Source organism: Perca fluviatilis, chromosome 19, assembly GCF_010015445.1.
Source record: "Perca fluviatilis chromosome 19, GENO_Pfluv_1.0, whole genome shotgun sequence".
In the NCBI taxonomy this organism is placed as follows: Eukaryota; Metazoa; Chordata; class Actinopteri; order Perciformes; family Percidae; genus Perca; species Perca fluviatilis.
The window spans coordinates 26,494,437-26,522,025 of NC_053130.1; the positions used below are offsets into that span (position 1 = coordinate 26,494,437).

Consider the following 27,589-nt stretch of genomic DNA (forward strand, 5'->3'; position numbering starts at 1 on the left):
ACGGATCTGCCATTGGAACGCAACCTGCACCAACAACCCTGGGTCCTATGTGTGTACCTGTAATGCTGGCTACAAGGGCAACGGAAACTACCTGTGTCTTGACATAGATGAATGTTCAGAGACTCCTCGTGTGTGTTCTTCGTCACTTGGCTACAAAGGCTGTATAAATCTGCCCGGCAGCTACCGCTGCACGTGCAACAGTGGCTTTGAAAGTAACGGGCAGAGCTGTGTGGACATCAACGAATGTGCAAGCAACATCTGCAGTTTATATGCGGACTGCATTAACACCATGGGGTCATACCAGTGTACCTGCAAGAGTGGTTTCGACGGAAATGGACTGAAGTGTACAGACATAAATGAATGCAGTGAAAAAAATCAATGCGATCCCAGGGCTGCTTGTATCAACAGGCTGGGGAGTTACGAGTGCACCTGTTTGGGAGGTTTTATAGGAGACGGTCGACTGTGTGAAGACATTGATGAGTGCGCAACACCCAACATCTGCCCTTCTAACAGTACCTGCGTCAACAATGATGGGTCATATTACTGCGACTGTGGCAGAGGCTTCATCTTGAATAACTCCAAGTGCCATGACCAGGATGAGTGTGTGGAAGGCCGCTGCAGCCCGTACGCAACCTGCACAAATTCACCTGGCTCCTTCTCTTGTCAGTGTAGAGCAGGGTACAGGGGAGATGGCTTCACTTGTGCAGATGTGGACGAGTGCTTGCTGGCTAAGCAGTGCCACTCCAATGCCCTTTGTGTTAACCTTCCTGGCTCCTACAAATGCACCTGTCAGGTGGGTTATTCTGGAGACGGGGTGATCCAGTGCATTGATGTGAACGAGTGTCTGGTGGATAATGGAGGTTGCAGAAACAAAGCTACATGTGTCAACAACCAGGGTTCCTTCTATTGCCTTTGCCAGCCAGGCTTCATCTTGGTAAATCGGACTCTTTGTCAGGATATAAATGAGTGTAAGGAATTGAACAATCCATGTCGAGTGAATGAAGAGTGCATAAACATCGACGGGTCATACCAGTGCCCCTGCCAGGGCGGTTACTACCGCCCGGCCAGCAACATGGTCTGCGTTGATATAGACGAGTGTAAAGACAACCCGTGCCATGTCAATGCAACATGCCTCAACACCATCGGGTCCCACACGTGCACCTGTAAGCGAGGTTTTTCAGCAAATGGCGCCCAGTGTAAAGATATAGACGAGTGTTCTGTGAAGGATACATGCCACCCACGGGCACTATGCACCAACGTCATGGGGGAATTCTTTTGCTCATGTCAGCAGGGTTTTAAAGGGGATGGCTTCTCCTGTCAGGATATTGACGAGTGCACCCTCTCTGATACCGTTTGTCCAGCCTTCTCAAAGTGTATCAACTCCCCTGGTGCTCATGTCTGTTCATGTTTGAATGGCACAGTGGCCTTTAATGGTACCTGTGTGCAACCCAGTCCATTGTGTAACCCTGTCTGCCACTTCCATGGCCTGTGCCACCAATCGCCTGCTGGATACCAGTGTGTGTGTGACCTGGGTTACGTGGGTGACGGGCTGGCTTGCTCGGATATAGATGAGTGCCAGAGGGAAAACATTTGTCCTCAAAATGAAACGGAGTGTATGAATATCCCAGGATCGTTTTCCTGTGTCTGCAAAAAGGGCTACACACTCAATGGAACACAGTGTGTTGGTAAGACAGTTCTTTTAATTGTTATTTTCAAATAAATCTATAAAGCGTGATGAACTTAATCTGAATCGCTGTCCACATCTCTGAAATGTCATTAATTCATATTAATCAATCATGAACATGATACCAGGCTCAATGAAGTGAAACAAAAATGACAATTGAGTCTGATTCTTATACTATGATTAATTGGACCTATTTAAAAGAGCAGTTCATAAACTACACTTAAAGGTGCTGTAGAAAGGATTGTGAAGATCCAGATTTAGCCAAAGAATTTGAACATCGACAACTTCTCCCCCCCTTCCTGCTAAAGCCCTAATGGTCTCCTAAGCCCCTCCCCCCACAAGGGAGAATTAATGCGTGGGCATGAGCAGTGATTGACATGCAGTTAGACACCCCCCCGCCCCCTGGCCATGATTGGCGCATCTGAACAAGGAGCTGTGGATTTTTGCAAATGTGCCAGAGGGGCTGGATTTTTTTTAAATTACCTGCTTCATGTAGTTCTACTGGAACATAGGGTCAGTTTATGACTGATCTTTTCTCTAGAAGCCATTATCCTTTATTGTTTTCTCTTCCAATACATATCAATCAAAAAGCAGACAATAAAGACAAACATAAGACATTTTTAAGGAATTTGTGAGGCAAATAAGAAAAGTGCATTTTCCTGTCACATCAGGAAGTTCAATCTAATCCTAGTAACATTTAGTGTAAATCCCCATTTTAGTTTTCATTTCTGTTTTTTAAGTTTAGGGCTAGCAAATAAACTCATTAAAACTATTGGATTAAAGGTTACAGAATTCATAATGCAAGGAATGATTCTCAGTCAAATGACATTTAAATGAGATCTAATTTTGTAAAAGCAAGTTTTTCTTAAATTTTAAAACAATAATTTTCAAACAACAACTGGACTAAAACTGCACATCTTGTTTGCATCTGGAAAGAAATCCTATATTGTCTATTATTGGACATTTCATTTAGATGCTTTTGTCCAATGCATCACGTAAGTGCTGGATTAAAAATTGAAAGTGTATCTGTTTTAAACAAATAATAAGTACAATGCAAAGAGAAAGTAGAAGAGACATAAGTAAGTGCTAGCTAGAGTTGTTAAGATATAGTTTGAAAAGGGGAATTTTTAGCCTGTGGCAGAAGGTGGGCTGTGGCAGAGATAATATTCATTCCAGGATAGGGAGTGACATACCACCCACTCCTCCTGCATCTAAGTCAGATGAGTTTCCATTTGTTTCTGTTTCGATTTGACGTGACAGTACCAGAATAATAAGTCTACCTCATTTTCTAAAATTCTGATATACTATTTTCTTTTTAGCCACTTAACTCAGCCATTTGTTTGACCTCACTTCTAAATTAAGTTAATCTGTAAAACTTTTACAACACCCAAAAAGCATACACTGATACTGAATTGTCCTCTGAAGCGATGCTGTTAATCTCCCTCTCTTTCTCCTTACCTCCCTCCTCATTTGTCCATCCCCTTTCTAGATGTGAACGAGTGTAAAATGGGTCAGCATGACTGCAGTGACTTTGCCCAGTGTGTCAACACAATGGGCAACTATTCCTGCTTCTGTCTCGGTGGCTTCACAGGCAACGGGAAGAACTGCTCTGGTAAGTAATCAATTCCTCATTATAAAACATCCATTACACTAGGTGGTTCTTTTGCCCCCATAAGTGGACTCACTTTCAACACAATTTGGGACTGTTTCCCTGACACTGTCCCATTTTGGATGAATTATAGACTTTGATGAGTGCCAAGTCCAAAATGGAGGCTGCCATCCAGTTGCCAGCTGCACTAACACGCCTGGATCTTTCTACTGTGCCTGCCCACCTGGCATGGAGGGCAATGGCTTTGCCTGCCAGGATGTGAATGAATGCGAGCAGAACTCCACCCTGCTACACAACTGCAGCGCCCAGGCTTTGTGCCACAACACAAACGGGTCCTATATCTGCCGGTGCCAGAATGGATACCAAGGTGACGGCTTTGTTTGTGAGGATGTGGATGAATGCCAGCTGGCCACAACCTGTAGCAGGAACATGACGTGCAGCAACACCCCTGGTTCCTACACATGTTTGTGTATCTTGGGCCTGGCATATGATGGGGGCACATGTGTGAGTGAAGACACATGCCTGAATGCTAGTGGCACCTGCCACCCATTCGCAAAGTGCCACCCATACCAGGGTTCCTTCTACTGCCGGTGCGAAGATGGTTATAAAGGAAGTGGTACCGAATGCTTGGATGTGGATGAATGCGACGAATCACAAGATCGAGTCTGCCCGGCCTTCTCCTACTGCTTCAACACAAATGGCTCCTACATCTGTGACTGCTGGGAAGGGTTTCAGGACAATGGGACCCATTGTCAGGACAAGGACGAATGTGTGACTGGGAACTTCACCTGCCCTGACAACAGTACCTGTACTAACACAGAGGGGAGCTATGAATGTGCCTGTGACCCAGGCTTCTCAAGCAACGGCTCCCGGTGTTTGGATGTAGATGAGTGCTCCTTTGGCTTCATCAGGTGCCCGAAATTCTCCAACTGTCTAAACACAGTTGGATCTTTTGTCTGTAAGTGCTGGGAAGGTTACCAAGGCGACAACACTGACTGTGAGGATATCGATGAGTGCCTAGACAACTCTATCTGCCCTGAGCATAGCACATGCATCAACACCAACGGAAGCAACCTGTGTATTTGTGACGCTGGATTTTCCAGCGTGGAGGACATGTGCGTGGACATCGATGAATGCAGTGACATGGAGCTGGGGGAGCTTTGCACCAATGGCAAATGTATGAATGCTATTGGCTCATATTACTGTGAATGCATGGAAGGATTCTGGAGTAATGGGACGAAGTGCATGGATGTTGATGAATGCTCAGATTCCCTCAACTCTTCAGTGTGTCAGCTTCATTCAACATGCGTCAACCTCGTTGGGTCTTACCATTGCCCCTGTAATGTGGGGTTTATTCTGAGCGGGACAGAGTGTCAGGATGTGGATGAGTGTAACGACCCCAGTGGCACCCCTTGCCCAGAGCACTCATTATGTAACAACAAAGCAGGGTCTTTCTTCTGCCTGTGTTCTCCTGGCTACACACCCACTAGCGTTGGCTGTGAGGATATCGATGAATGCAAGGACAACACCACCTGCCGCTTTGACCAGGTGTGCACCAACCTGCCTGGAACGTACAACTGCTCTTGCCCATTGGGGTATCACGAGGAGAAACAAGCATGCGTCGACACCAATGAATGTGAGAATTCACCGTGCCACCCCTCGGCTCTGTGCTGGAACGCCCCTGGCTCCTTTTCATGCCACTGCCATCTAGGCTTCGCTGGAAATGGATCGTGGTGCCGAGACGTGGATGAGTGCGTCGCCCTGACCAAACCGTGCCACCCTCTAGCTCGCTGCTACAACACCCCAGGGTCATTTGTATGCGTGTGCATGGCTGGCTTTGTGAGTTTCGGGCCACTGTGTCTAGACTTTGATGAGTGCCAAGAGGCTAATAGGCCTTGTCACTCTGCTGGCACCTGCTCCAACCATGCAGGAGGCTTCACATGCTCTTGCAGTCAGGGCTGGATTACTTCCAAAGACAATGGTCGTGGAAAAGTAGGCTGTGTAGACTTTGATGAGTGTGTGTCACCCACGGCATGTCCTGGGCAAACATCCTGCACCAACCTGCCAGGGTCTTACAACTGTTCCTGTCCCCAAAACAGCACAGTGTGCAGAATGATGACTCAGAAGGGTTGGTTTTGCCTTTGTTAATCATGTGTTGTGTTTTTTTTTTGTGAAAACTTGCAGGCATTCTTGAAATGTCACATCATTGTTGTCAGGTGCAAGCTTTCAATCTAAAAAATGTCAGTATGTAATGACATAAAAAAATAGCATTGGTTTTAAGTAGAAAACTGCATTTTTGGGTTTATCCATTTGTAGGTAACGTAAAAATGGTAAACTTCATCAAAACATAAACACTGGTTTTAAAAGTTTTTCAAGGGTTGTGTAGAGCTAGCAGAACAAATTAGAGTAAAACATTTAATTAGGGTAAATTAACTCAAAGGCAACCAACGTAACCTAATCAAACTACATTTTAGAATTGATGTTCCATCCATTTCAGTTCCTCTGCTGCCTCACTGTGTGACATGCTAACGTTACTGTAAGAAAGTCGCATTTTACAAAGTCAGCAAAGCTAACAACCTTACTTCTATCCACAATTTTTCCATTCATGATGTCAAAACCGTCACCATAATACATTAGCTGAATACTTTGGTTGATGACAATATAATGCAGCTATTTAGTTTGGCCACTGATTAACTGTTTTTGTGCTCCCCCAATAGAGAGCAACCTGTACCCCTTTGGAGCAGAGGTTGGTGATAAAGGAGTCAAGATGGACACAGAAGATGGGAATTCCCCATACATCACGCCACCGATGGGTTTCCTTTTTATGGGAAAATTGTACGACAGGGTTTATGTAAGTTCCTAAGTGCATTTATCTACAACCAATGGCGGTTCTAGACCATTTTAAATAGGAGGGGCAGGCTGGGGCCACATGCGATTTAAGGTATCAAATGTATTAAGCACAACTGTTACATACCACCACCCCCATAGGTTTGGTTCTCTAAAAGACTAACTATACACACATAACAATACACTCATTCATTGTTTTATGATTATGTGGGCAATGGCTTGCCCCTCCTTAGAACCGCCATTGTCTTCAACACTAGAAAGATGTCAGAGAGTACATACTTCTGCCAAAGTTAAAACTAATTTTTTTGGGAGATTATAAAGAAATGTTTACATCTGAATCCAAGTGTCACATCTCACAAAGTAACCTTTTAAGAAATTCCTGGATCCACACCAAAAATGAATGATTTCCCGCTTTCTAAGCCAATTTAATTCCAACTTACCAACACGTTTAATTAAGAAGGTTTTGAAAAATTAAAACATGGCCTCCTTGGCAAAGGTAACTGTAATGCTCAGTGGAATATAACAGAATGCTGCATAACCTACATGACAATCTATAATGTGTAGATGGCAGCACAACATTGCCAATACAATATGTGATCCCTATGGGGCTTACATGGTTTGCTAAAGGGTTTACTAGAGTGAACTAGAGTAGCAGAAATTCACACATATCTTCTGATGAAATCAGGATAACAAAAATGACACAAAGAAAAAAAAAAATAGATAAAAGAGACATGTTGCTATAATAACTTTAATATTAGCCATAAAGTTCGGATTTCATAACAGAAGATGACCGTCAACGTTGTGATATCTGTCTGATATCATGTCTGTATCTCCCTTTCCTTTCTCAGTTTTCAGACAATGGCCTTGTCCACTTTCAATCTGTCGTTGAGAATGAGCAGTACCTGCTCCCCGCTCCTTCAGCCAGTGGTTTCCCCGACAACATAAATGTGACCCTGTTAGCTGCGTTTTGGGATGATGCTGACCTCACGCAGGGGGATGGACGGCTCCTCTATCAGGTTAGAAGTCATCAGGGGTCATGACCTGGCTGGAGTTAAGATTAAGATTAAGACATACTTTATTGATCTTGCAAGGGTAAATTCCACTTTTCACTCTGTTGTTAGTTATTACACACATTACGCACAGGCCCGAAATACACACACATGCCCAGGACCTATATGTGCACTAATGGAGAGATGTCAGAGTGAGGCTAAATGAGATAAAGTGAAACTGGTGTTTTTTTTGTTTTGTTTTTTGTCTAAGAACAGCTTTGTTTTTTTTGATAGAGATGCAATTTTACAAATCAAGCTGCCGTGTAATATCTCATGATTTTGCAACCTTTGCTTTACATTACTCCTCTTTTTCTTTCTCTAATCTTTCAGGAATACCACAAGCTTGATATGTCAGATGTCTACTCCCAGGTAGTCTTTAACCGTACGGCAGACGATGTGACAAAGTTTGAGGAGCGGAGAGGCAAGCCTGCCTTCACCCCTGCCTGGATCCTCAAGATCACCTGGGACCATGTGATGCCCGTCTCCTACCAGAAGATCAACTTCTCAGAGGTAGAGAGATTCAAATCCAATTAGTTCTTTCTTTCTTTCTTACTTTCTTTCGTTCTTTCTTTTCTTAGCAAAAATGATGATGATCAATAACTGTTTCATATTGAAAGAAATGCCTAACGGGCATACGTTTTGCACTGAAAATTACAGTACAGTTACAGTTTTAGGTTTCTCTCTAACTAATTTATTTATTTGTTATTATTTTCTCTCTAACTAATTTATTTGTACAATCTTGTTACATAGTATTAAGCTTTGAATTGGAAGGAAAAAAGTAGCTTAATATGCATGTCCTGCATGGCATAATTCACATTCCCACTGTAGGATAAAACGCACCATTAGAATATAAAAAAAATCACTATTATCATCATTATTTGAAACTCTTTCTGACTAAAGCTCTACCTATCCCTTAAATATCTATGTAGCAGAGTCAAAGGTGTGATGGAGCAGGGGGTGTTACTGTTTGCTTGCATGCGTGTCCTACTTTATGTGCTATTGTTATGTGCAACGTGAACCCTTTAACTGTCAGCTCAAAGAAAGCAGAAATTCATAATTCCTGAAACGTGTGCTATTTAGTTTAACTTTGGTGCCACCTTGGGGCTGTATACCTACAGGGCTTGAATGCAAAGTACAGGGATATCAGCTGCCATCTGTCTATTGTTTGTGAAGTGCTGTCATGCTGTTCTTTAATGGTGTGACTTGTTTTACAGTGTAGTTAGTCAGTGATACAATGATTGATTAAAATCAGGATCAATTATACCAAAATATGACACTTAATAGACCGCTAATTCATGAAGATACGTGTCCGGGTTTATGTGGGCTTTCACTGTACTTGATACCTAAACAGCTCTGATTTGTCATTTTCAGACTAACACTTTCCAGTGTGTCCTGACCACCGATGGAGCACGCTCGTTTGCCCTCCTGCGATACGGGGAGATGCGTTGGGGTCCTGGCCAGAGAAAATACCACGACGCTCTCATCGGCTACACAAATGGAAAATCCTCCCACAAGGAGCCCACTGTACCCCCAGAAAACCTTTTCGGGCCTGGGGGCAGATACAGGCCCCAGCAGGTGAAAGGGGTCATGGGAAAGTTGGGTCAGCTGGTGTACGATTTGACAGCATCAGCAGGGTCGGACGTGGATTTGCGTATGAAGTGCCAGGTGTGGGCGATGAAGGAGCCTGACCCTGCTGCGTGGACAAGGGAGCTGTCTTCATGTCCCTGCACCCGCGCCCAGGCTCTGGAGGACCTGTCCTTCTTGCAGGATACTACTGATGCGGGATCAAGGGTGAAGACGCTGAGGGGTCAGCGGTGGGGGGGCGCAGGGGGGCATGTCTTCCAGTCCATCCTGTCCAGCAGACAAGGTTCAGGGAAGAGATGTGTGTATGACCCAGATGGTCCGCTGCTGGCTGGGTACAACGAGCGCTACTTCTCCGGAAACAGCATCCAAAAACATATTGGTAATATGATTTTTTATGTTTGGTCAAATCCAACATTAAAGTAGGAGTTATGGTACAATGCTTTTATCCAGGGTTGTTTTCAAGACAGCGTAAGTTGAGTCAAAGTCTAGAATTTATTCAGAAAGTTGTATTTAAGACTAGAGATGACATACCATTTCTTGCTTCCCGATACCGATTCCGATACCTGAACTTGCGTATCGGCCGATACCAAGTACCGATCTGATACCAGTGTGTCATATATTTTATTATGTTTTAACAACTGTATACTACTATCCCTGTATGGATCTGATATTATTTCTATCTTTGTCTGGCTCAGGTTAAACTCTTTGTGAAACATGAACAAACACAAACAATGAAGGCCACAGAACTTTCTTTTATTATCCAGTTTGACAGTCAGTTATAACGGAAAAAGAACATAAAGAAACTACTTTAACGTAGATTTTCTTTAGGGCTTTATTACGTGGCATCGGATTGGTTCATTAACAGTACTTCCCGAACCCGATACCAACGTTTTAGGCAGTATCGGAGCCATCTCTATTTAAGACCAGGACCAAAATATGCATTTGTTTCTCAATAAAAAAAAAAGTTTTGTATAATGACTTTTTAAAGTATAAACATAAATGTATATTTATCTAAAGGAGCTTTGTACTGTATACATCAACAATGTAATGATTAATGCATAGGAATTCAGTCATTCCTACACATAAAGTTCCTATCAATGACTTAGTTTGATATATTTTCACAAACCAATAGACAGAAAAGAATTTGCTTTTAGTTGATAGGATTATTACGAGCTACTGTTAACTATTACTGTGAGTCAGTGAGATGTTGTGAGACACATGTGCATTGCTGGGATCAAACCTGCAACCTTCTGCCTGGGCATGCCTGTTCTTGATATTTAGTGCCTCTCAAAGCTCATTTGATTGCTTGGTTTTATCCCACCAAGTGTCTTCACTGTTTTATTTTTGCAGGATTTTGTTGGTTTTGTGGTGTCTCACTTTGTTGTAAAGCACGTTGAGCTACACTCTCTGTATGAAAAGTGCTACATAAGTAAAGTTTATTATTCTACTTACAGGACAGTATGTCTGACTACTAATCGATGCTACCACAGTCACTTGCCTACGTATTTTTAATCAGACTTCTCTCTCCAGATGAAGATCTCCTGCCATTCCAGTGGTGTTGTATCGAGTCTCCTCTATGCCACCTTTACCTCAACAAGAGACCACTGGACCGTTGCCAAGGTTGCAGCTGGGCTGGCCCTGACGGCTGCACTCTATCCAAGCAGGCGACGCGGGGTGTAGGTGAGGGATTCTTCCTAGTAAACACAGAGCAAGCTAAAACCAGCAGAAGATCCCATGATGTGCAGTAATCAGTGGAAATGTCCATTGTGTTTGAAAGGATACGCTACCGTTTGTTGAAATAGGGCTTATCACGGTCTCCCCTACCTGTAGATAGGTGGGCCAACGCATTTTTTGTGCATGCATCGTTTTAGTCCGGTGCAACACCGGCAGCGCCGCCACTAGTTAGCTTAGCTTAGTGAATGGAATCGTATGTTGCCGGTTAGCATGTTGTGAATAAAAGTGAGCCAACAAAAGACAAAAAAACAACCTAATTACTTGCAATGAGGCAAAAAATGCATTGGCCCACCTATCTACAGCCAGGTAGACCGTGATAAGCCCTATTTCAACAAACGGTGGCGTATTCCTTTACATAAATAAAGCCAAGAAAAAAGCCATGTAACTGACCACAGCTTCTTAATAGTAGTGGGAAGTATAAACTCTTATATTACAGTAATAAATAAAGATTTCAAAGGACGACTGGTTGTATGTAGCTGAGGTCAAGGAAAAACTTTCATCTTATTGAAAGTGGGTAAAAACTAAATGGGTCGTATCCAACAAATTGGCTTGACCCTAGTAGATACAGTACTTTTTTTTTCTTCATGAAATTGAATTACTTTATGAGTTCAATGGACCAGAGCAGCAACAATCACTTTATCTGTCTACCCCCTGTGAAAACTAAACAAAGGTGGGGTGGTACCAAGTTGAACTATCATGCATTTCACAAAGGGGGGTCTCTGTGCGGCAGTCAGAGGCCGCCTTAAAAGTGAGCTATGTTAACACAAACGTGGCCTATTCCTTTAAGTTATACTGGTGTATACATCCAGTCGTGATAGTCAGCAGTCTGTCTATTCCCAGAGAACTTGTTGTACCTTTTAATCAAAGGAGACCACAGTATGATGAATTTAAATCATTTACCAGAAAACCTCTCTTGATTCCATGTGTCCCTTGCAGGGATGGTGTACGGCAGCCTCCATTTCATCACCTTCGATGGGACAGAGTACTCCTTCAAGGCCCTTGGCGAGTTTGTGATATTGCGTCTGTCCTCCGCCACCGGCTCTAATATCTTCACCCTACAAGGACAGACTGACAAGCTATGCACAGACGCAAAGGGGATCATTGAGGTCCCAGTGGTGGTGCGCATGGCTGCCTTCCACCAAGGCATTGGCAAGGTCAGGATATTTGTGTGTGTAAAGGGAAGACAATGTAACTGTGTGTGTGTGTGTGTGTGTGTGTGTGTGTTGTACAGAGAGAGAGAGTTTGTGTGTCTGAAAGGAATTGTTACATTTTGGAAAATAAGCCTATTCACTCTCTTTGTGCGAGGTCGATGAGGAGATTGACGGCACTCTCATGTTGTGTTTAAGGTTCAATATTATGCTCATTTTCAGGTTCATATTTGTATTTTTGGTTTCTACTAGTACATGTTCATGTGCTTTAATGTTCAAAAAACACATTATTTTCTCATATTGTCTGTCTGGATATACCTGTCTGCTCTGGTTGGTCAGTGTTTCCATTGTCATTGCAGCCGGGGAATGACTGTAACGGCACTATAGCAGCACTTTCTACCTAGATATAGTATAGTTGTGACATCACAACTGTATGTAAGTCCTGACAGTTTCTAAATACTTTGTGCATTTCTTTGTGGATTGTGCGTGTTGATACTTTCACAGTATTCATATAGCACCTCGACCTGCTTTAAACACACTTTCATAATATGGGACCCTTAATGTAAGTACAAAGCTGTAGCTGGGAGGTGGTTAGACTAGCTTAGCATAAAGAAGCAGGTAGACAGCTAGCCTGACTATGTCCAAAGTTCAATATACCCCCATCAACAATCTTGTTTGTTTTAATCCATAAATAAACAGTATATAAAAGTAACTACTTGTGGTCATGGGGAGTTTATGCTCAGCTAAGTTAATCACCTCCAGCCTCATACTTAACGCACATGAGAGTGGTATCAACCCCCTCATCTAACTCTGGGAAAGAGAGAGAATTGGTGCATTTCTACTCTTAAAAAGTATAAATATCAATTTCAATGAACATCCCTAACTTGTATTGTTGTGATGAGGAATAAGAGTTTCAGTATCAAGATCTTCGGGAGAAAAAAATTGCCACTGACTTATTTTGACTTACCTCAAATAATTGTTCCACTGTACTGTCAAGACAATCATCATAATATTATATATCTCTAATATTCCTGTATTATTTTCAGATTGAATGGAGATGTGTGGAGAAAGGAGACGGACTGCAGATTTTTGTGGATGATGTTGAAGTCCCTGTAACAGTTGGTAATGATCACCACACACATCTGACATACAATGATAACAATCTGTTTTGTTTTTGTATGAGACGCCATAGTGCAGAAGCAGATTTAAACAAAAAGAAGAAAAAATAAGCCATTGTAAGCAATCCTGTACCTAGGGTTACATATCGGTTAATAAAAAAAAATTATCAAACCCAACCTGCACAAGTATGTATCCAAAACCTAAAAGCTGTAGTAGAAAAAAATCGTGATTTCCTCATTATTTGACAAATATATCCTAACTGTCCTTTCAGGTGTCGTGCACGTGGGTGAGAAGGACTTTGCTGTGCGCTGTATGTCAGTGAATCGCTGTGCGGCGGTGTACGCCAGTGGTCTCCACGTGGTGGCGTGGCGGGTTGTTGGTCAAAATCAGCTGGCGGCCATGGTGGAGGTTCCTCAGGCCTTCTACAACCGCACTGTGGGTCTCATGGGTCTCTGGAGCTCCAACCGTTCCGACGATTTCCTCATGTCTGACGGCAGGCTCCTCCCCTCGACAAACCTCAACCCCCCCTCAGAGGAGAGACTGCACGGCTTCGGCTTGTCCTGTGAGTGGAACATAGATACATACAGTTATACTATTTAATCGTGTTCATGACATTGTACAATGTTTGACTTTTTTTTTTTATTAACCTAATAATAATAATAATTTTATTTATGGAGCGGCCTCTAGCTCACCCATTAAGAGCGTTCGCCCCATGTTGGCTGAGTCCTGCAGCGGCGCTGGTTCGAATTCGACCTGCTGCCCTTTGCCGCATGCCATCCCTCATCTCTCTCCCCCTTTCATGTCTATCCACTGTCACTACTACTAATAAAGGGAAAAGCCCCAAAAAATAATCTTAAAAAAAAAAAAGTTCAGTATGTAGCACGTTCAAGCATTAAGCACAAAGTGCTTTCCAGATTAAAATATTTACAAAATGTACATTACATTACATTTAGTGGACACTTTTATCCAAAGAAACTTACAGTTGCTATATATCAGAGGTTGCACGCCTCTGGAGCAACTAGGGGTTAAGTGTCTTACTCAGGGACACGTTGGTTGATGTATCTCAGTGGGAATCGAACCCAGAGCTATTTTTTTCAGCGGCGCACGACAACGCGGAAAACAGGAAGCATGGCAAGTTCGAGGGCAAGCTTCTCAGAGTGACTGCAAGTCTCTCTCGGAAACTTACTGGGTTCAGATGAGCTTTTTTTATGGTGAATGAAAGGCTTGATCTGACGAAGTAGGTCGTCGAATCGTTGTGCAGACATTCTGAAGCATTCAAAGTGCTTCTCGTCGTCGATCATCCTCATTTGTTTCACGAGGATATTGAACTCACCATATTTATGTCTGGTGTTATTTAAAGGACAAACATTCCACCTTCTTTTTCTTCGCTTCTTTGCAAGCAGGCTCAAAAGCAGCTGTTCCTCCTCATCCATTGACTCCAATATCATCTTAGCCACTGTTGACATTGACGTCAATGCTGCTGCCAGTTCTGCCGTTGTTTACCTTTTTCTTCTTCTTCTAGTCCGTAGAAATAGCAAAAGTCGGTAGCCTTTCCTCAGTTGCAACACCTCTGTTCAGGAGAAGACTGCAACTAGTGTCGCGACCACCACACGCGAGTAGAAATAGTTACGCCGCTCCCATGACGTCACACTGTTGCGCGCCAGGCTCGGGAACGGCGAGTATACTGAACGTTTTAGTTTTCAGTCTGGTTGGTGGAACAGCTAAGGGTTAAGGTTTTGATCAGCTGATCTTAGAGGCCTGGCTGGGCTGTAAGGGGTTAACAATTACAGTAGTGAGTAAGGCCTCTCTCCGAGTTTAAAGCTAATCCAGTTTGACCTCACGTTATCCTGCAGTCCAGTACGATTTCTTTCATGTAGACCTTATATGGGGTGTTTTGCACAGCTACACCTGTCCCTACCATCCTCATCTCTGTACCCGTGTGGATGTGTGTTTCTAGGGGCAGTTCCTGTCCCAGAGAGTCTGTTGTTCTCTTCACCTCCTCTGGTTCCACTGGAGCCTGTCTCCTCTGAGCAACTGCTGGAAAGCGCCAGTCCTGCTGAGGTGGAGGGCCTGAGGAGAACCTGTGAAGGCAGCATGCAGTGTGTCTACGACACGCTAGCAACCGGCAGCTCTGACCTGGGCCTGCGGACTCTGGACGCCAAGAAACAATATGACAACCTGGCTCTGATCTATGGTAAGATGGCTACACTATTTTGGAAAGGTTTTTTAACGTTTTCACCATTGACCTGTACTAATTTGATTGCGGTCCGCTAGGTAACATGCCTCCCATAGTGAAAGGGCCCGCAGTGATCCGCGGTATCGTCAACTCCACAGTCAACATTCAGATTGTCGCCCAGGACCCAAACGGAGACCCCATCACCTACTCACTGCTCAACCCCAGGCCTCCACGGACTTCCATAGGCAGCGGTGAGACACTCACACACTTTTCCCTCAAATCCTTCTACCAAAGAGAGCCCCGGTCCTCAATCGATGTTACAGATGGCGTAGTCTCCTCCACAGCGCTGCGGAGGACGGTCTGGCTATAGTCCACACAGCATTCCGGGATGGGAGAAAAACGTGCTCTGGTTTATTGGCATTTCTTTAAACCAATCACAATCATCTTGGGCGGCACTAAGCGCTGGATGGAGCAAAATAGCCTCAGGAAGGAGCTTGTTTTGGTTGGAACATGTGTACGTTCAAAAGTTGTTTGTTGTGCAACAGAAAACTCAGATTGGACAGATAGTCTCGCTAGCTGGCGTTACCGTTTACATTTGTCAGTAGGATGGCGAGCCGACCGCTGTAGCCAGCGGTTAAGTCTTTTGGCAGATGGGAAATTTCAGAGCCGAGTCAGTGGATGGATTACACACACAGAGAGACACGCACAGGCACACAGAATGATCTGTATTTTTACTAATATTACTTCAATAAATACCGTTGTAAATGTATTATTGTCGCCTTTTCTCCAGGTGACGGCATCCTGACATGGACGCCCCTGACCACACAGCCAGTCCAGCTGACCATTAAAGTCAGAGACAAGCTCACCAGCTCCCTGTTCACCCCCATCCTGCACGTCTGCAACTGCCTCAACGGAGGGTCCTGTCAGTACGACAGCATCACTAACAACTACCAGCAGGGAACCTTCCAGGTACATTTTTGTCCTTGTTATAAATCCAGTGCGACAATTCCCTCACTCTATTCATCACCTGACATACAGAGCTCCATTTGAAAAATGTGTGCTGATGTTGACCCTGAACAGGTTAGGCTAATTAAGTGACCTCATCTGAAAATGTTTAAGTACAATAATAAGGATGCTTCAGAGCTTCTTTTAATTCCATCCTTTGTGAAAAGGCATGAGCATGTAGCTGTCCAACAACTTTCTTCATCAATGGATGACCCCCAATCTAAACCATTTCATTTGACCCATTTAGGTTTAAAGTTTAGGTGTGATAATAATACTTGTGTGTTATGTGTAAAAATTATAAAGAACCAACAGCGCATCACATCATTAAATGCTCTCATAGATTTGAGAATGATTTCAAGTGGTAGCCCTGGATTAAATCCCTCAGATGACAATAAATAAAGGCCGTGATAGAATTCACATAGCAGGCACAAATTATCTTTTCACCTTAGATTTTTTTTTTTATTACATGATTTTTGTTCAAAATAAACACTTTACTGATTTTAAAAATGTTTCTTTATGATGAAAGGCAACCGGGTATAAGAAATCATTATAGGGAGTTCCTTCTTCAAACAATTCCCTAAAATAAAAAATTTGAGTGAGCTGTACTCACTGGTTTAATAATTTAATTTTAGTCTTCTGGTCACTATAGTAAACAATTTATTGAGGTCAGGCCATTTTTTAATGCCATATCTACTTGACTGCATGGTATTTGGCTGTTCAAATAAATGTCGTGATGCATTTTTCAGGAAGTGTTTCTGACCGACTTGGTCAGACAGACACACAGAAGTCCTGTTGGCTCATTAAAGGCACCGTTTCTAAATACGGGTTGTGTATTCCTCTGTGGATAAATCCTTTTGATACTTTCACTGTATTTATGTAGCACATTGACCTGCTTTATAATCGAAGAAGACATGGAAATCTCCCTTTTTTACAATATGGGAACTTTAAGGAAATGTGGTCAGGGAAAGAGAAAAGTTGGTTATTCAGATCCACACATAGAGTGTGGGACAAGTTGTATCTTTTTTGAATGTTGCAATATTTTAGTCTGTCTGTCTCTGTTCCTTTCTGTTCATTATTCTTCTCCTCTCAGGTGGTAGGGTGCCTGTGCCCGAAGGGATTCAGTGGAAAGTTCTGTGGGAAAACTGCAGACATATGTCAAGGCAAACCCTGTTTTCGAGGAGTGCAGTGCAAGTCCGAGTCAAAGCCTGGCCAGTTCACCTGCGGCGAGTGTCCCAATAATACTGTCTCTGGGGGGAAACAGGGATACAAGTGCTTTGAGCATGGTCAGTGGCACTTTGTGTAGTCGCATTGTCAGGTTCGTAGGAGAAAAAAATGAAGCCAGACAGTGTAATTTATGTAATTCTTGCCTCTCTGTATATCTTCTCAGACATGTGCAGCCCTCCTTTCCCCTTCCCCTGCCACAAAGATGCCGACTGCCTCAGCACGAAACAAAGCTTCACCTGCACATGCAAGCCTGGCTTTACAGGAGACGGAGGCAACTGCACAGGTACTGAACACCCAACACTTCAAGTATGAATAACACCACATTAATTTACAATGTTTTGACCGTCTCTGTCTTTATTGTAGATATAGATGAGTGTGCAATGCTCACAACCTGTCCCAACGCTAAGTTTGAATGTAAGAACAAGCCCGGCTCTGTGGAATGCATCTGTAGATACCAGAAGACCAAGGACACTGATGGATGTGGTATGTGCACAATCATACATGTTCGCTATCATTTAGCCAGCAGCTGACTATTTTATCAGTTACACTCATTGATGGAATGTAACTAAGTACTGATTTACTCAGGTACTGTACTTAAAAGAACACGCCGACTTATTGGGACTTTGTCTTATTCACCGTATCCCCCAGAGTTAGATAAGTCCATACATACCCTTCTCATCTCCGTGCGTGTCGTAACTCTGTCTGACGCACTCACCGCTAGCCTAGCTTAGCACAGATCCTGGAGGTAACCGGCTCCATCTAGCCTACTGCTCCCAATAAGTGACAAAAGAATGCCAACACGTTCCTATTACATGTTGTGTATACATACTGGGAACTATATTCTCAGATAGGCAAAGCACTGCTACTTGGGCGGAGTGATTTGCTCGCAGCGCCTGAGAAGCCCCGTGGTGAGGAGCAGAGAGTAACAACGGGTGCTTTTCAGGTGTTGCGCTCATCACTCTGCCCAAGTAGCAGTGCTTTGCCTTTCTGAGAATATAGTTCCCAGTATGTATACGGTTAGAAGATGGCTGCGTCTCATGTGACCTTGTTATTTGTACACGCTGTGACTATACAAATCACAACATGTAAATAGGAAAATGTTGGCTTTAATTTGTCACTTACTGGGAGCAGTAGGCTAGATGGAGCCGGTTACCTCCAGGATCTGTGCTAAGCTAGGCTAGCGGTGGGGGCGTCAGACAGAGTTACGACACGCACAGAGATGAGAAGGGTATGTATGGACTTATCTAACTCTGGGGGATACCGTAAATAAGACAAAGTCCCAATAAGTCGGCGGGTTCCTTAAGTACAAATGTTGAGGTACTTGTACTTTACTTGAGTATTTTCTTTTCATTCCACTTTCTACTTCTACTCCACTACATTTCAGAGAGAAGTATTGTACTTTTTACTCCACTACATTTGTCTGACAGCTTAAGTTACTAGTTACTTTACAAATTAGGGTTTTTGCACACAAAACACATGTAGTTTATAAAATATGATAAAGTATCTTTAACCCCTGAATGATATCTTATTATAAATTCGGATACCCAATGATATACAGGCCTACAAGTCCAGCTGAAATGATTAGACCATTAAACACAGAACCGTTTGGATTGTTTCCATTCTCTAAAATGTGAGGATTTTTCTGCATTGTGTACTTTTACTTTTAATACTTTAAGTGCATTCTCCTGATGATACTCATGTACATTTACTTAAGTAATATTTTCAATGCAGGACTTTTACTTGTAACAGAGTATTTTTTACAGGATGGTATTAGTACTTTTACTTAAGTAAAGGATCTGAACACTTCTTCCACCACTGGTTACACTCACAGGTTATAGAAGTCCAAATGGCATTGTTGGTTGACATGTTTTTTTCAATTCATTTACTTGGCGCTGCAGGGACTCTAGATGCTAGAAATAAACTTCTCTAGAGGCCCTATGGGGCTAAAATGTACTTTAAAAGCCACAACCACACAGTACTTGTGCACCTATGCAGGTGTTCTTGCTCATTTTCCGTGATTAGACCTCTTCTTAGAACTTACGCTACATTCATGTCATGTGTGGGATGGAGGGTAGCGATGGGAAAGATTCCCATGGTTTTGACTTAATGACATTTAATTACCTTTTTTAAACATATTATTTGAAGAATAATGAAATGTCTTGAAATATCAACATAAATACGAATAACTAATATTCAAGCACAAAATATGAAGTCCGCCCCTGACTTTTGCAGAGGTCCAATAAGCCAGAATAACTGAAACTGCCCATGTGAGTTGCTTAGATCTGATAGAGCACATCATGTGCAGTGTAGTTGAACTCTTAACATGGCTACACCTAATACACCTATATTATAAACTCTCACTGCAGTGCTAGTTTGTGCATTTCTGAGAAGTGTCATTGTGCTCTACAACAGAGTGCGCATGTCCAGTGTGCCACCTGAGTATTTAATGCAGTTCTGAATGATGTGTCCTGAGTATTTAATGCAGTTCTGAATGATGTGTCCTGAGTATTTAATGCAGTTCTGAATGATGTGTTTCTCTGCAGGTGACTCTGCCAATCCTCCAGGTAAGACCTCACATATGTTTCCCTCTATGGCTTTATTAGCTTTATCATCTTCGCTCGTCCTCTGGTGGTGTTACCATGGTTAACATGTCCATATATGGTAAAAAGAGGTGCTGTTCTGTATCTGCAGGGTTTAATGTGTTCAACGTCTCTATGGACCGGATGAAGAACAGACCTGATGGACTCCAACAGGTGTGTGTGTGTGTGTGTGTGTGTTTGTGTGTGCGTGCGTGTGTGTGCGTGTGTGTGTGCATGTGTGTGTATTTGGCGCATGCGCCAGTGATGGCTGTTAACACTGATTGCCAGACCCAAACAAAAACTGTGAATTTTTTCTTTTAAAATTTTCAGCGATGATCCAGAATAAAAATCTGTTGAAATCTTGAGTTTTTTTTTCTTTCTTTTTTTTTTTTTTTTTAAATTCTACAGGAAATTCTGCGTCCGTAGATTCCATGTGGTCCAGCTGATTGGTTACATGTAACAGTAATAATATAATTAAATGATAAAAAACTAATTAGATAATCGATTTCTCCATCTTCCTCAGCTGGTGGACATTCTGTCGATGGGTTTCCAGAACAAATTCTACAACGCCAGCAAGAAGGATCCAGTGCAGGGCTCCAATTCCGATGTGACAGAGTATCGTATCAACATGTCCAGTGACACCCCCCACTGGTACATCAGAGACTACCTGGCCAGAGTCAGCAGCCACCATGACATCAGGAGCGTAGAAGTTGATGGTAAACTACCAATACTTTTAGTGATTTTTTCTGCATAATAACTGGAACTAATATGTGGTATAGAGCCCAACAGTGGTTGGTTCCAGAAGTAAAAATCCCATTCATTTTTTTCCATAAGGATTTTGATTATTAGCCATGATGTCTAAACCATCCAAGGTAGACTGAGCACGAGCTACGAGGTTGTGAAACGAAGGTCTATGCCCCTGTAGAAGCCAGAAGTCTGTATGATATCAACCTTGTTTTAAGAAAAAGTGTTTTATTTGCAATGTCATAAATAAGTACTACACTATCCACAACCTGAAGCGTAACCGCGATGTCTCTGATTGGTGGAGCTCGCTGTTACTATGGAAATGTTTACCGCACCCGCGGACGGATTTAGCGAGCTATCACCATTGAAGTCTATAAATGTTTATGTACACAGTCTTGTACCTTTGCCGTTTTTGCCCTTTTCAAAATGTTCGGTAACACTTTACTTGAAGGTATCTACATAAGAGTGACATGACACTGTCATGAACACATGACACAGTCATGAACACATGAACCCTAACCCTAACCCTAACCCTAACTTGTCAGGACAAAAACCGAATGACACTTAGTAAAAGAAGCTTTGTGTCATAGACGTTTATGACTTGTTTATAATGTTTATGACACATTCATGACAGTGTCATGTCACTCTTATGTAGATACCTTCAAGTAAAGTGTAACCAAATGTTCTTTGGCACCAAATCAAATGTTTTATGGTCACAATTCATCTTGTAGCTGGTTGGCTTTGTTCCAGGTTTAAAACTCTTTATATGTATAAGCATTTAATGGAACGTCAATTGAGATATTGAATTGGGAAATTCACTTCCGGAACCAGAACCGTTTAAAGAGCGGGCGGACACTGTTGAGCTCTATAAAGTTATCGAATACACTGCAACACTTTTTTAATGATGGCAAACTCTTAACAAGAATACCGCTCTCTCCCACTTGCTGTTGGACTGCCCACACCTACAGATCTGGATGAGTGTAAGTCCAAGGAAGCGATGTGCGCCCACCCTGCCCTCTGCACCAATACTTACGGAGGCTACAGGTGTGTTTGCAATGGCACAACTGATGTGGATAACAGCCAGTCCTGTGTGTTAGGTGAGGATCTGAGCATACTTTACATCCACCCTGCAGGTTCAGCAGTGGCTCCAGGGCTAATAAACTGGCAAAATCAATATTGTGTGCCAAACCCATAGAACATTTATTAGATAAAATTAATTCCTTCATGACCTTTAATAGTGTAGCCATTTTGTAGGCCATGATTTAATAAAAAAAAACTCATTGTATAGTTTTTCAGTAACCTGTAAATGACACTCTAACATGTATCCTGTCTTTTCACACTCTTAACACATTCTGTGACTGTCATGAGAGCATTTTATGGGAATGTTTGTCATGACTTGGTTTGACTTGACCCTTTGCAGGCCGAGACAAGGTGAATGCTATGGAACAAGACCTTGTTCTGGGCCTGGTTCTGGGCATCGGCATCCCTCTGCTTTTGCTGCTGCTCTTGGCTGCGCTGGCCTGCTTCTGCTGCCGCAAGAAGACTATTACCGGAGAGTGAGTTACACCAGTAGAACATTAAGTAGAATAGTTTTTTTTTTTTTTAATACATATATTTAACGTGCATGACTGACTGAATTATAAAGATTATTTGTTTGTTTTTTTAACTACTGAGGGTTTAGTTGATAACAATATTATACAGGTTATGTTTGATTGAAGCTCCTCCAAAAAACTATATTTTGAGTTAGAAACGGTCCTAATAGACTTGAAAGGGTGTTTCTGAAACGTCTGTAGCCTTAGTCGTAGTCGTATTAGATTCACAAAAGATACAATGGTTTTCAATGGTGACCCAGTTTTGCAGAGAAAAAGAAGTATCAAAACATCCAAAGAAAATTTCTCAAACCACTCTAGCAGAAAAATCTATTTCTGCTTTTTGAAACCATAACCTCCGTTCCAAAAAGTCCAATTTTTGCCAAAAACATGGCTAAATACAAACCATCTATTTGTCTCTAGCGTGGTTAGCTGTTTACATTTGCTGCACACAACTACACTTTAATTATTGAATTATCACACAGGCCATTCATCAATCACCCATGGCAGGTTTCTGCGTGATTGGCCACATAAGCACAAGACTCTTAGCATCAGTGCTTGCTCTTTTGGCATCAACCTACTGCAATACTTACTGTTTTTCGCCTCACGAGTATAAGGAGCTAAGAAAAGCAATGTTGTCTCAATCGTCTACCATGCTTTCTGGTATGTAACGAGCATTACAGCCTCACTCCAGCCATGCTAAGACTATGTTTCTAGTCACACACACCTTCAAAACAATGGCTAAACCAGTGGTCGTGCATTAAACTCTAATGAATAGTCTTTAGGTGGGTCAGCAGCCCTTTTAGGCAGGGTGTGGTAGGGTTCATTGCAGATCATCACAATATATTGCTGCAGAGGATGAACAGACCACACACACACACACACACACTCACACACACACACACACACACACACACACACACACACACACACACACACACACACACACACACACACACACACACACACACACACAGTTACACACTCAGTGTTTCAAGGTACAGTAGTCAAGTAGGTCTGCCCAGAGACAATCCTTTACAGCAACTTGAAGGCTTTAAATCTTGTCCTCCGTACTGCTGCTGCAGCACTGCCTTCTTGTATTTAACTTCTCAGTTGGAGGAAGAACTGCCCACTCTCTTACTATATTAAACAAAAACACTTCCTACTAACAGCTTAATCCGAGTTATGAAACGGCACTAGGGTAACACTGACGAATGTTTGCAAATGGAATATATAGTAAACCAAGGTAATGATGAGGGTAACACATCCATAGACAGTATATAGAATACATCCACAGATCAGAGGTGCTGCTAGCTCACAGGAAAACAGATAAAACAGCATAATAAAATCAGCAATGTCATTTCCTACAGGAATAGTTTGACTTTTGGGAAATATTTGCTTACTTGTTGAGAGTCAGATGAGAGGATTGATACCACTCTCATGTTTGTATGCTAAATATGAAGCTACAGCCGGCAGCCAGTAAGCTTAGCTTAGCATAAAGACAGGAAACAGGGGGAAACGGGGAAACAGCTAGCCTGGCTCTGTCCAAAGGTAACAAAGTCGTGTCTACCAGCACCTCTAAAGCTCATTAATGAACATATCTTGTTGTTTGTTTAATCTGTAGCAAAAACATTTTAAAATGTCACATGGTTGTACTGTATGGGCCGTGGATGGGATCAGTAACTTCCTTTTTTTATGGATTAAACAAAAATATAAAGTGATATAGATCATGTTAATTAGCGAGCCTTAGGTAAAGTCAGGCAGATTTTGTTGCCTTTGGACAGAGCCAGGCTAGCTGTTTCCAGCCTTTATGCTAAGCTAAGCTAAGTGAAGCTATGCCGCTTCATATTTACCGTACAAATATGAGAATTGGATCAATCTTCTTATCTTACTCTCTGCAAGAAATGTTCCCACACTGTCAAACTATTACTTTAACTGAATACCATGGTTTTTGCAATTGTGAGGAGGGCTGCATTTTCTAGCTAGACCACACAGTACAATAAGAGGTCTGAATTATTTAACCACACTTTCAGTTGCAGAAACATATACGATCACAGTAGGATTTCAATACAAATGTACCATGTTAAAAGAAAACATGCTGTAACTGCTAAAGAACATCTTGTATCCAGATGCATGTGTGCGTGCGAACGTGCATTGCAGAGCATCATAATGTGCGTGTGTCCTTGGCCCCAGCATGTGTGTCCAGATGTATGGCATCTGTGCCAGGTGTTAGTGGGCCATAGAGACACATAATCCCCCTGATGTCTGGCCTGCTTTCTCTGCCATCAGCAAACTAGACCCTATGGATATAATGGCCTGGGTTAGCGCCAGCATTGTGGGATTATGTTGTTAGATTAGAGTGAATGAGCAAAATGTAGGGTGGAGGTTATGCTGTTGTCTTTAATGAGACAAAGAGATAGAGATACTTGGATTATGTGTTATGATATAATAAGGTCCCAGATGTATGTGATGTGGTAGAGCAGGAATGATTTGAATTAAATGTTTCCAATGTCCCCATTAGGTACCATCAAATGTATGTTTTTACAAAGGTTTGGCAGCATTGTATCTATAAAATACTATAAAATCAACATGATATATAATAAAATATGTGGACCTTGACTACAATTTGAACTAAGCTTCAGTTAGCTCGAATACATTTCACAACATTAACTGTAATCAATGACCAGACAAAGTGTCTGAAGGGTCTCTTTGGAAAGAATTGTGCCCCCCCTCCCCACCTTTATATTCTTATATTCCTTATATTCACAGAATGTTTCATGATACGCCAGGTTGCACAGCCTGTACCTTATTATCAGAGAGGATTATACATATTTGCACAAAGAACTACCATAATGATATACAGTCCAAAACATCTGAACTGCAAATCTGCGAGTCTGGAGAAGCGGTTTCGGGATGTTTGTTTTCATGTTTTTAATCAGCTTTAGCCCCAGTTTTCAGCATCTTTCTACAGAATATCTAGGCTAGAGCCCGCATGAATATTCATAAGTCGCTGAGTACTCCACACCAACTGCTGCCCATCCAAACATTTCCATAAATTGCCTGAAATGACTGTCTACTGTGAAGATGGAGAATTATAGACAGCACTGATCAGAGCCAGGAATTCACTGCAAAAGGTACAAAATGCGCAGAAAAGTCATTCGTGGCATTGACGGAGATACAGTATATCACCACTATTAACACTTTTACAGTGCATAATGATCCACATGGTACAGGCCGAAGACATGAACTCCTTAAATGCAATCAAGAGATAAAGTGCAAGAAATAAAATGGATACCACTCTACATATTTGCCACTTGACTGCAGTGTTAGTATAAGTAAACTATATTAGACTCCCGACCAGGTTAGGTGTTCAGAGTAAGTTACCACGGCGATTGAACCCGGTAACAAGGGAGCCACCGTCGTTATACAGAAAACCCTGGGTTGAACCTGAAGTTACCTCGTTAACGTCAAATCTTGCTTCGCAGTACAGGCCCAAAGCTTTCCAGTACAACCACAGTCTGATCTGCTGGCCCCTGAGGAGCTCCAATGGAGCGGTTGGTGTTAAGTGCCTTGCTCAAGGGCACCTCAGTGGTGTTAATGAGGGAAGGGACAAGTGCTGCTCTTTCACTTTATCCTGCCGGTCTGGGGATTGAACCGGCGACCTCCCAGTCTCTCGTCCTTAACGCCTAGGCCACCACTGCCCCCATTATACCTGGCCCTAACAAAAACTAAATACGTAGGCTAAAAACTCGAACTAAACCTTTCTGAAAATCTGAAACTTAACTAAAACTAGCACTCTGAAAACCAACTGAAACTAAAATGAAATCCAAAAGTCAAAACAAAAATAAAATAAAAACTAATTGAAGATTATTATTAGAACCTTGCTTTGACTTCAGTGATTTCTTGTTTACTGCATTCTGATTGGCTTATGTGTTTTCTTCCAGCCTCCAGCACATGATGCCAGACTACATCCAGGAGCAGTACAACCCTCCGCCCTTCAACTACTCTGACCCTGCCCTCCACTACATTACCCACAGCAGCCCCCGGATCCTAGACCACTACATACCCAGGCAACGCCACAGATAGTACATACTAAAACCACATACACATAAATGCAATTAAACACACAAAGAAAATGCACGGGCTTCTAAACACAAGCGCAAGCACCTTTTGGAGCCACCGTATATGTTTTATAAAGACAAGATGAATGACTCTTATTTATATCGTAACAAACAAGTAATTCAACCTGAGTGACTTTTAAAGCCAATTATTTCCAATTCTCTCCGCTGAGCAATGGACCTGCCAAGTTTAAACTGGAAGTTTTTTTTGCCAGGACAACAGTTTACAGTCAGAGTCTGACCCAGCAGAACTCAAGAATCTCTTGGCTGGAGACAGTGATGAAAAGTAAACCACTGCAGTGGTCTTTAGTTTCCAGCTGATACTAGGCCAACAGCCTCCTTGATAGCAACATTAGCATCAGGCAGAATACCTGGCATCAGGCTCCTGCCCTTGATCCAGTGCGTTATGGTTCTCCAAAATGTACAGTAATACATCCATATTTGTATCACTCAAAATCACCAAAAGACATAGTTGATTCAATTTATGTGTTATTAATTTTTGCAAACACACAATCCATTAAAAAATTAGGTGACGTGGTTTTCTAAAAGCATTCATCCCACTTTGGGATTACACTCTAGATGATTGTCCATTGCTGGATTGTGTCCCAGTTAATTTAACACAGCAGAGTATTTCAGTGTTTCAGTTGGCAGCTGTCTTTTGTGAGGCTGGACTGTCACTGCAAGTTAAAATACAATGTGTAAATATAATGTAAATCAAAGTGCCACTTTAGTAACATTGTGCTGGGGGGATGTTATTTCAAGAACATAGCAACTTGGATGTTGGTGTACCCTACCTCTACCTACTCTGACCTCCCATTGGAGAGGAAAATGAATACCACATTTGTCATTTACCTGCAAGCTGATACATGTCAAGTTGAAGCTGCTGATAGTTATAAAAGAAAATATTATTTATATATATATATATATATAGTACAGGCCAAAAGTTTGGACACACCTTCTCATTCAATGTGTTTCTTTATTTTCATGACTATTTACATTGTAGATTCTCACTGATGGCATCAAAACTATGAATGAACACTTATGGAATTATATACTTAACAAAAAAGTGTGAAATAACTGAAAACATGTCTTATATTTTAGATTCGTCAAAGTAGCCACCCTTTGCTTTTTTTGATAACTCTGCAAACCCTTGGTGTTCTCTCAATGAGCTTCATGAGGTAGTCACCTGAAATGGTTTTCACTTCACAGGTGTGCTTTGTCAGGGTTAATTAGTGGAATTTTTTCCCTTATTAATAAAAAAGCAAAGGGTGGCTACTTTTGTTAAGTATATAATTCCATATGTGTTCATTCATAGTTTTGATGCCTTTAGTGAGAATCTACAATGCAAATAGTCATGAAAATAAAAGGAAACGCATTTGA

General features: G+C 42.1%; 1 protein-coding gene across 1 annotated transcript; it reads left to right on the top strand.

Moving 5' to 3' along the window:
• Positions 1–1,071: 1,071 nt before the first annotated feature.
• Positions 1,072–27,141, top strand: si:ch73-105b23.6 (mucin-like protein). The gene is made up of 22 exons (XM_039783071.1): positions 1,072–1,685; positions 3,174–3,296; positions 6,011–6,144; positions 6,989–7,156; positions 7,520–7,699; positions 8,561–9,152; positions 10,304–10,453; positions 11,444–11,661; positions 12,702–12,777; positions 13,046–13,336; positions 14,738–14,968; positions 15,049–15,201; positions 15,741–15,919; positions 17,046–17,238; positions 17,343–17,462; positions 17,543–17,662; positions 19,723–19,743; positions 19,871–19,932; positions 20,282–20,474; positions 21,471–21,599; positions 21,923–22,058; positions 26,036–27,141. Exons 1-22 carry the CDS (start codon positions 1,073–1,075, stop codon positions 26,175–26,177), a joined length of 4,224 nt encoding a protein of 1,407 aa, XP_039639005.1. The 5' UTR covers position 1,072; the 3' UTR covers positions 26,178–27,141.
• The last annotated feature ends 448 nt before the right edge of the window (positions 27,142–27,589 follow it).

Bases quoted from the DNA above. Each gene is read 5' to 3' on its own strand.
- si:ch73-105b23.6 (XM_039783071.1), top strand. From the start codon at position 1,073: ATGGTCTGCGTTGATATAGACGAGTGTAAAGACAACCCGTGCCATGTC. The intron at 6,145-6,988 runs GTAAGTTCCTAA...TTCCTTTCTCAG, and splicing joins AATTGTACGACAGGGTTTAT to TTTTCAGACAATGGCCTTGT. The intron at 12,778-13,045 runs GTAATGATCACC...CTGTCCTTTCAG, and splicing joins TGAAGTCCCTGTAACAGTTG to GTGTCGTGCACGTGGGTGAG.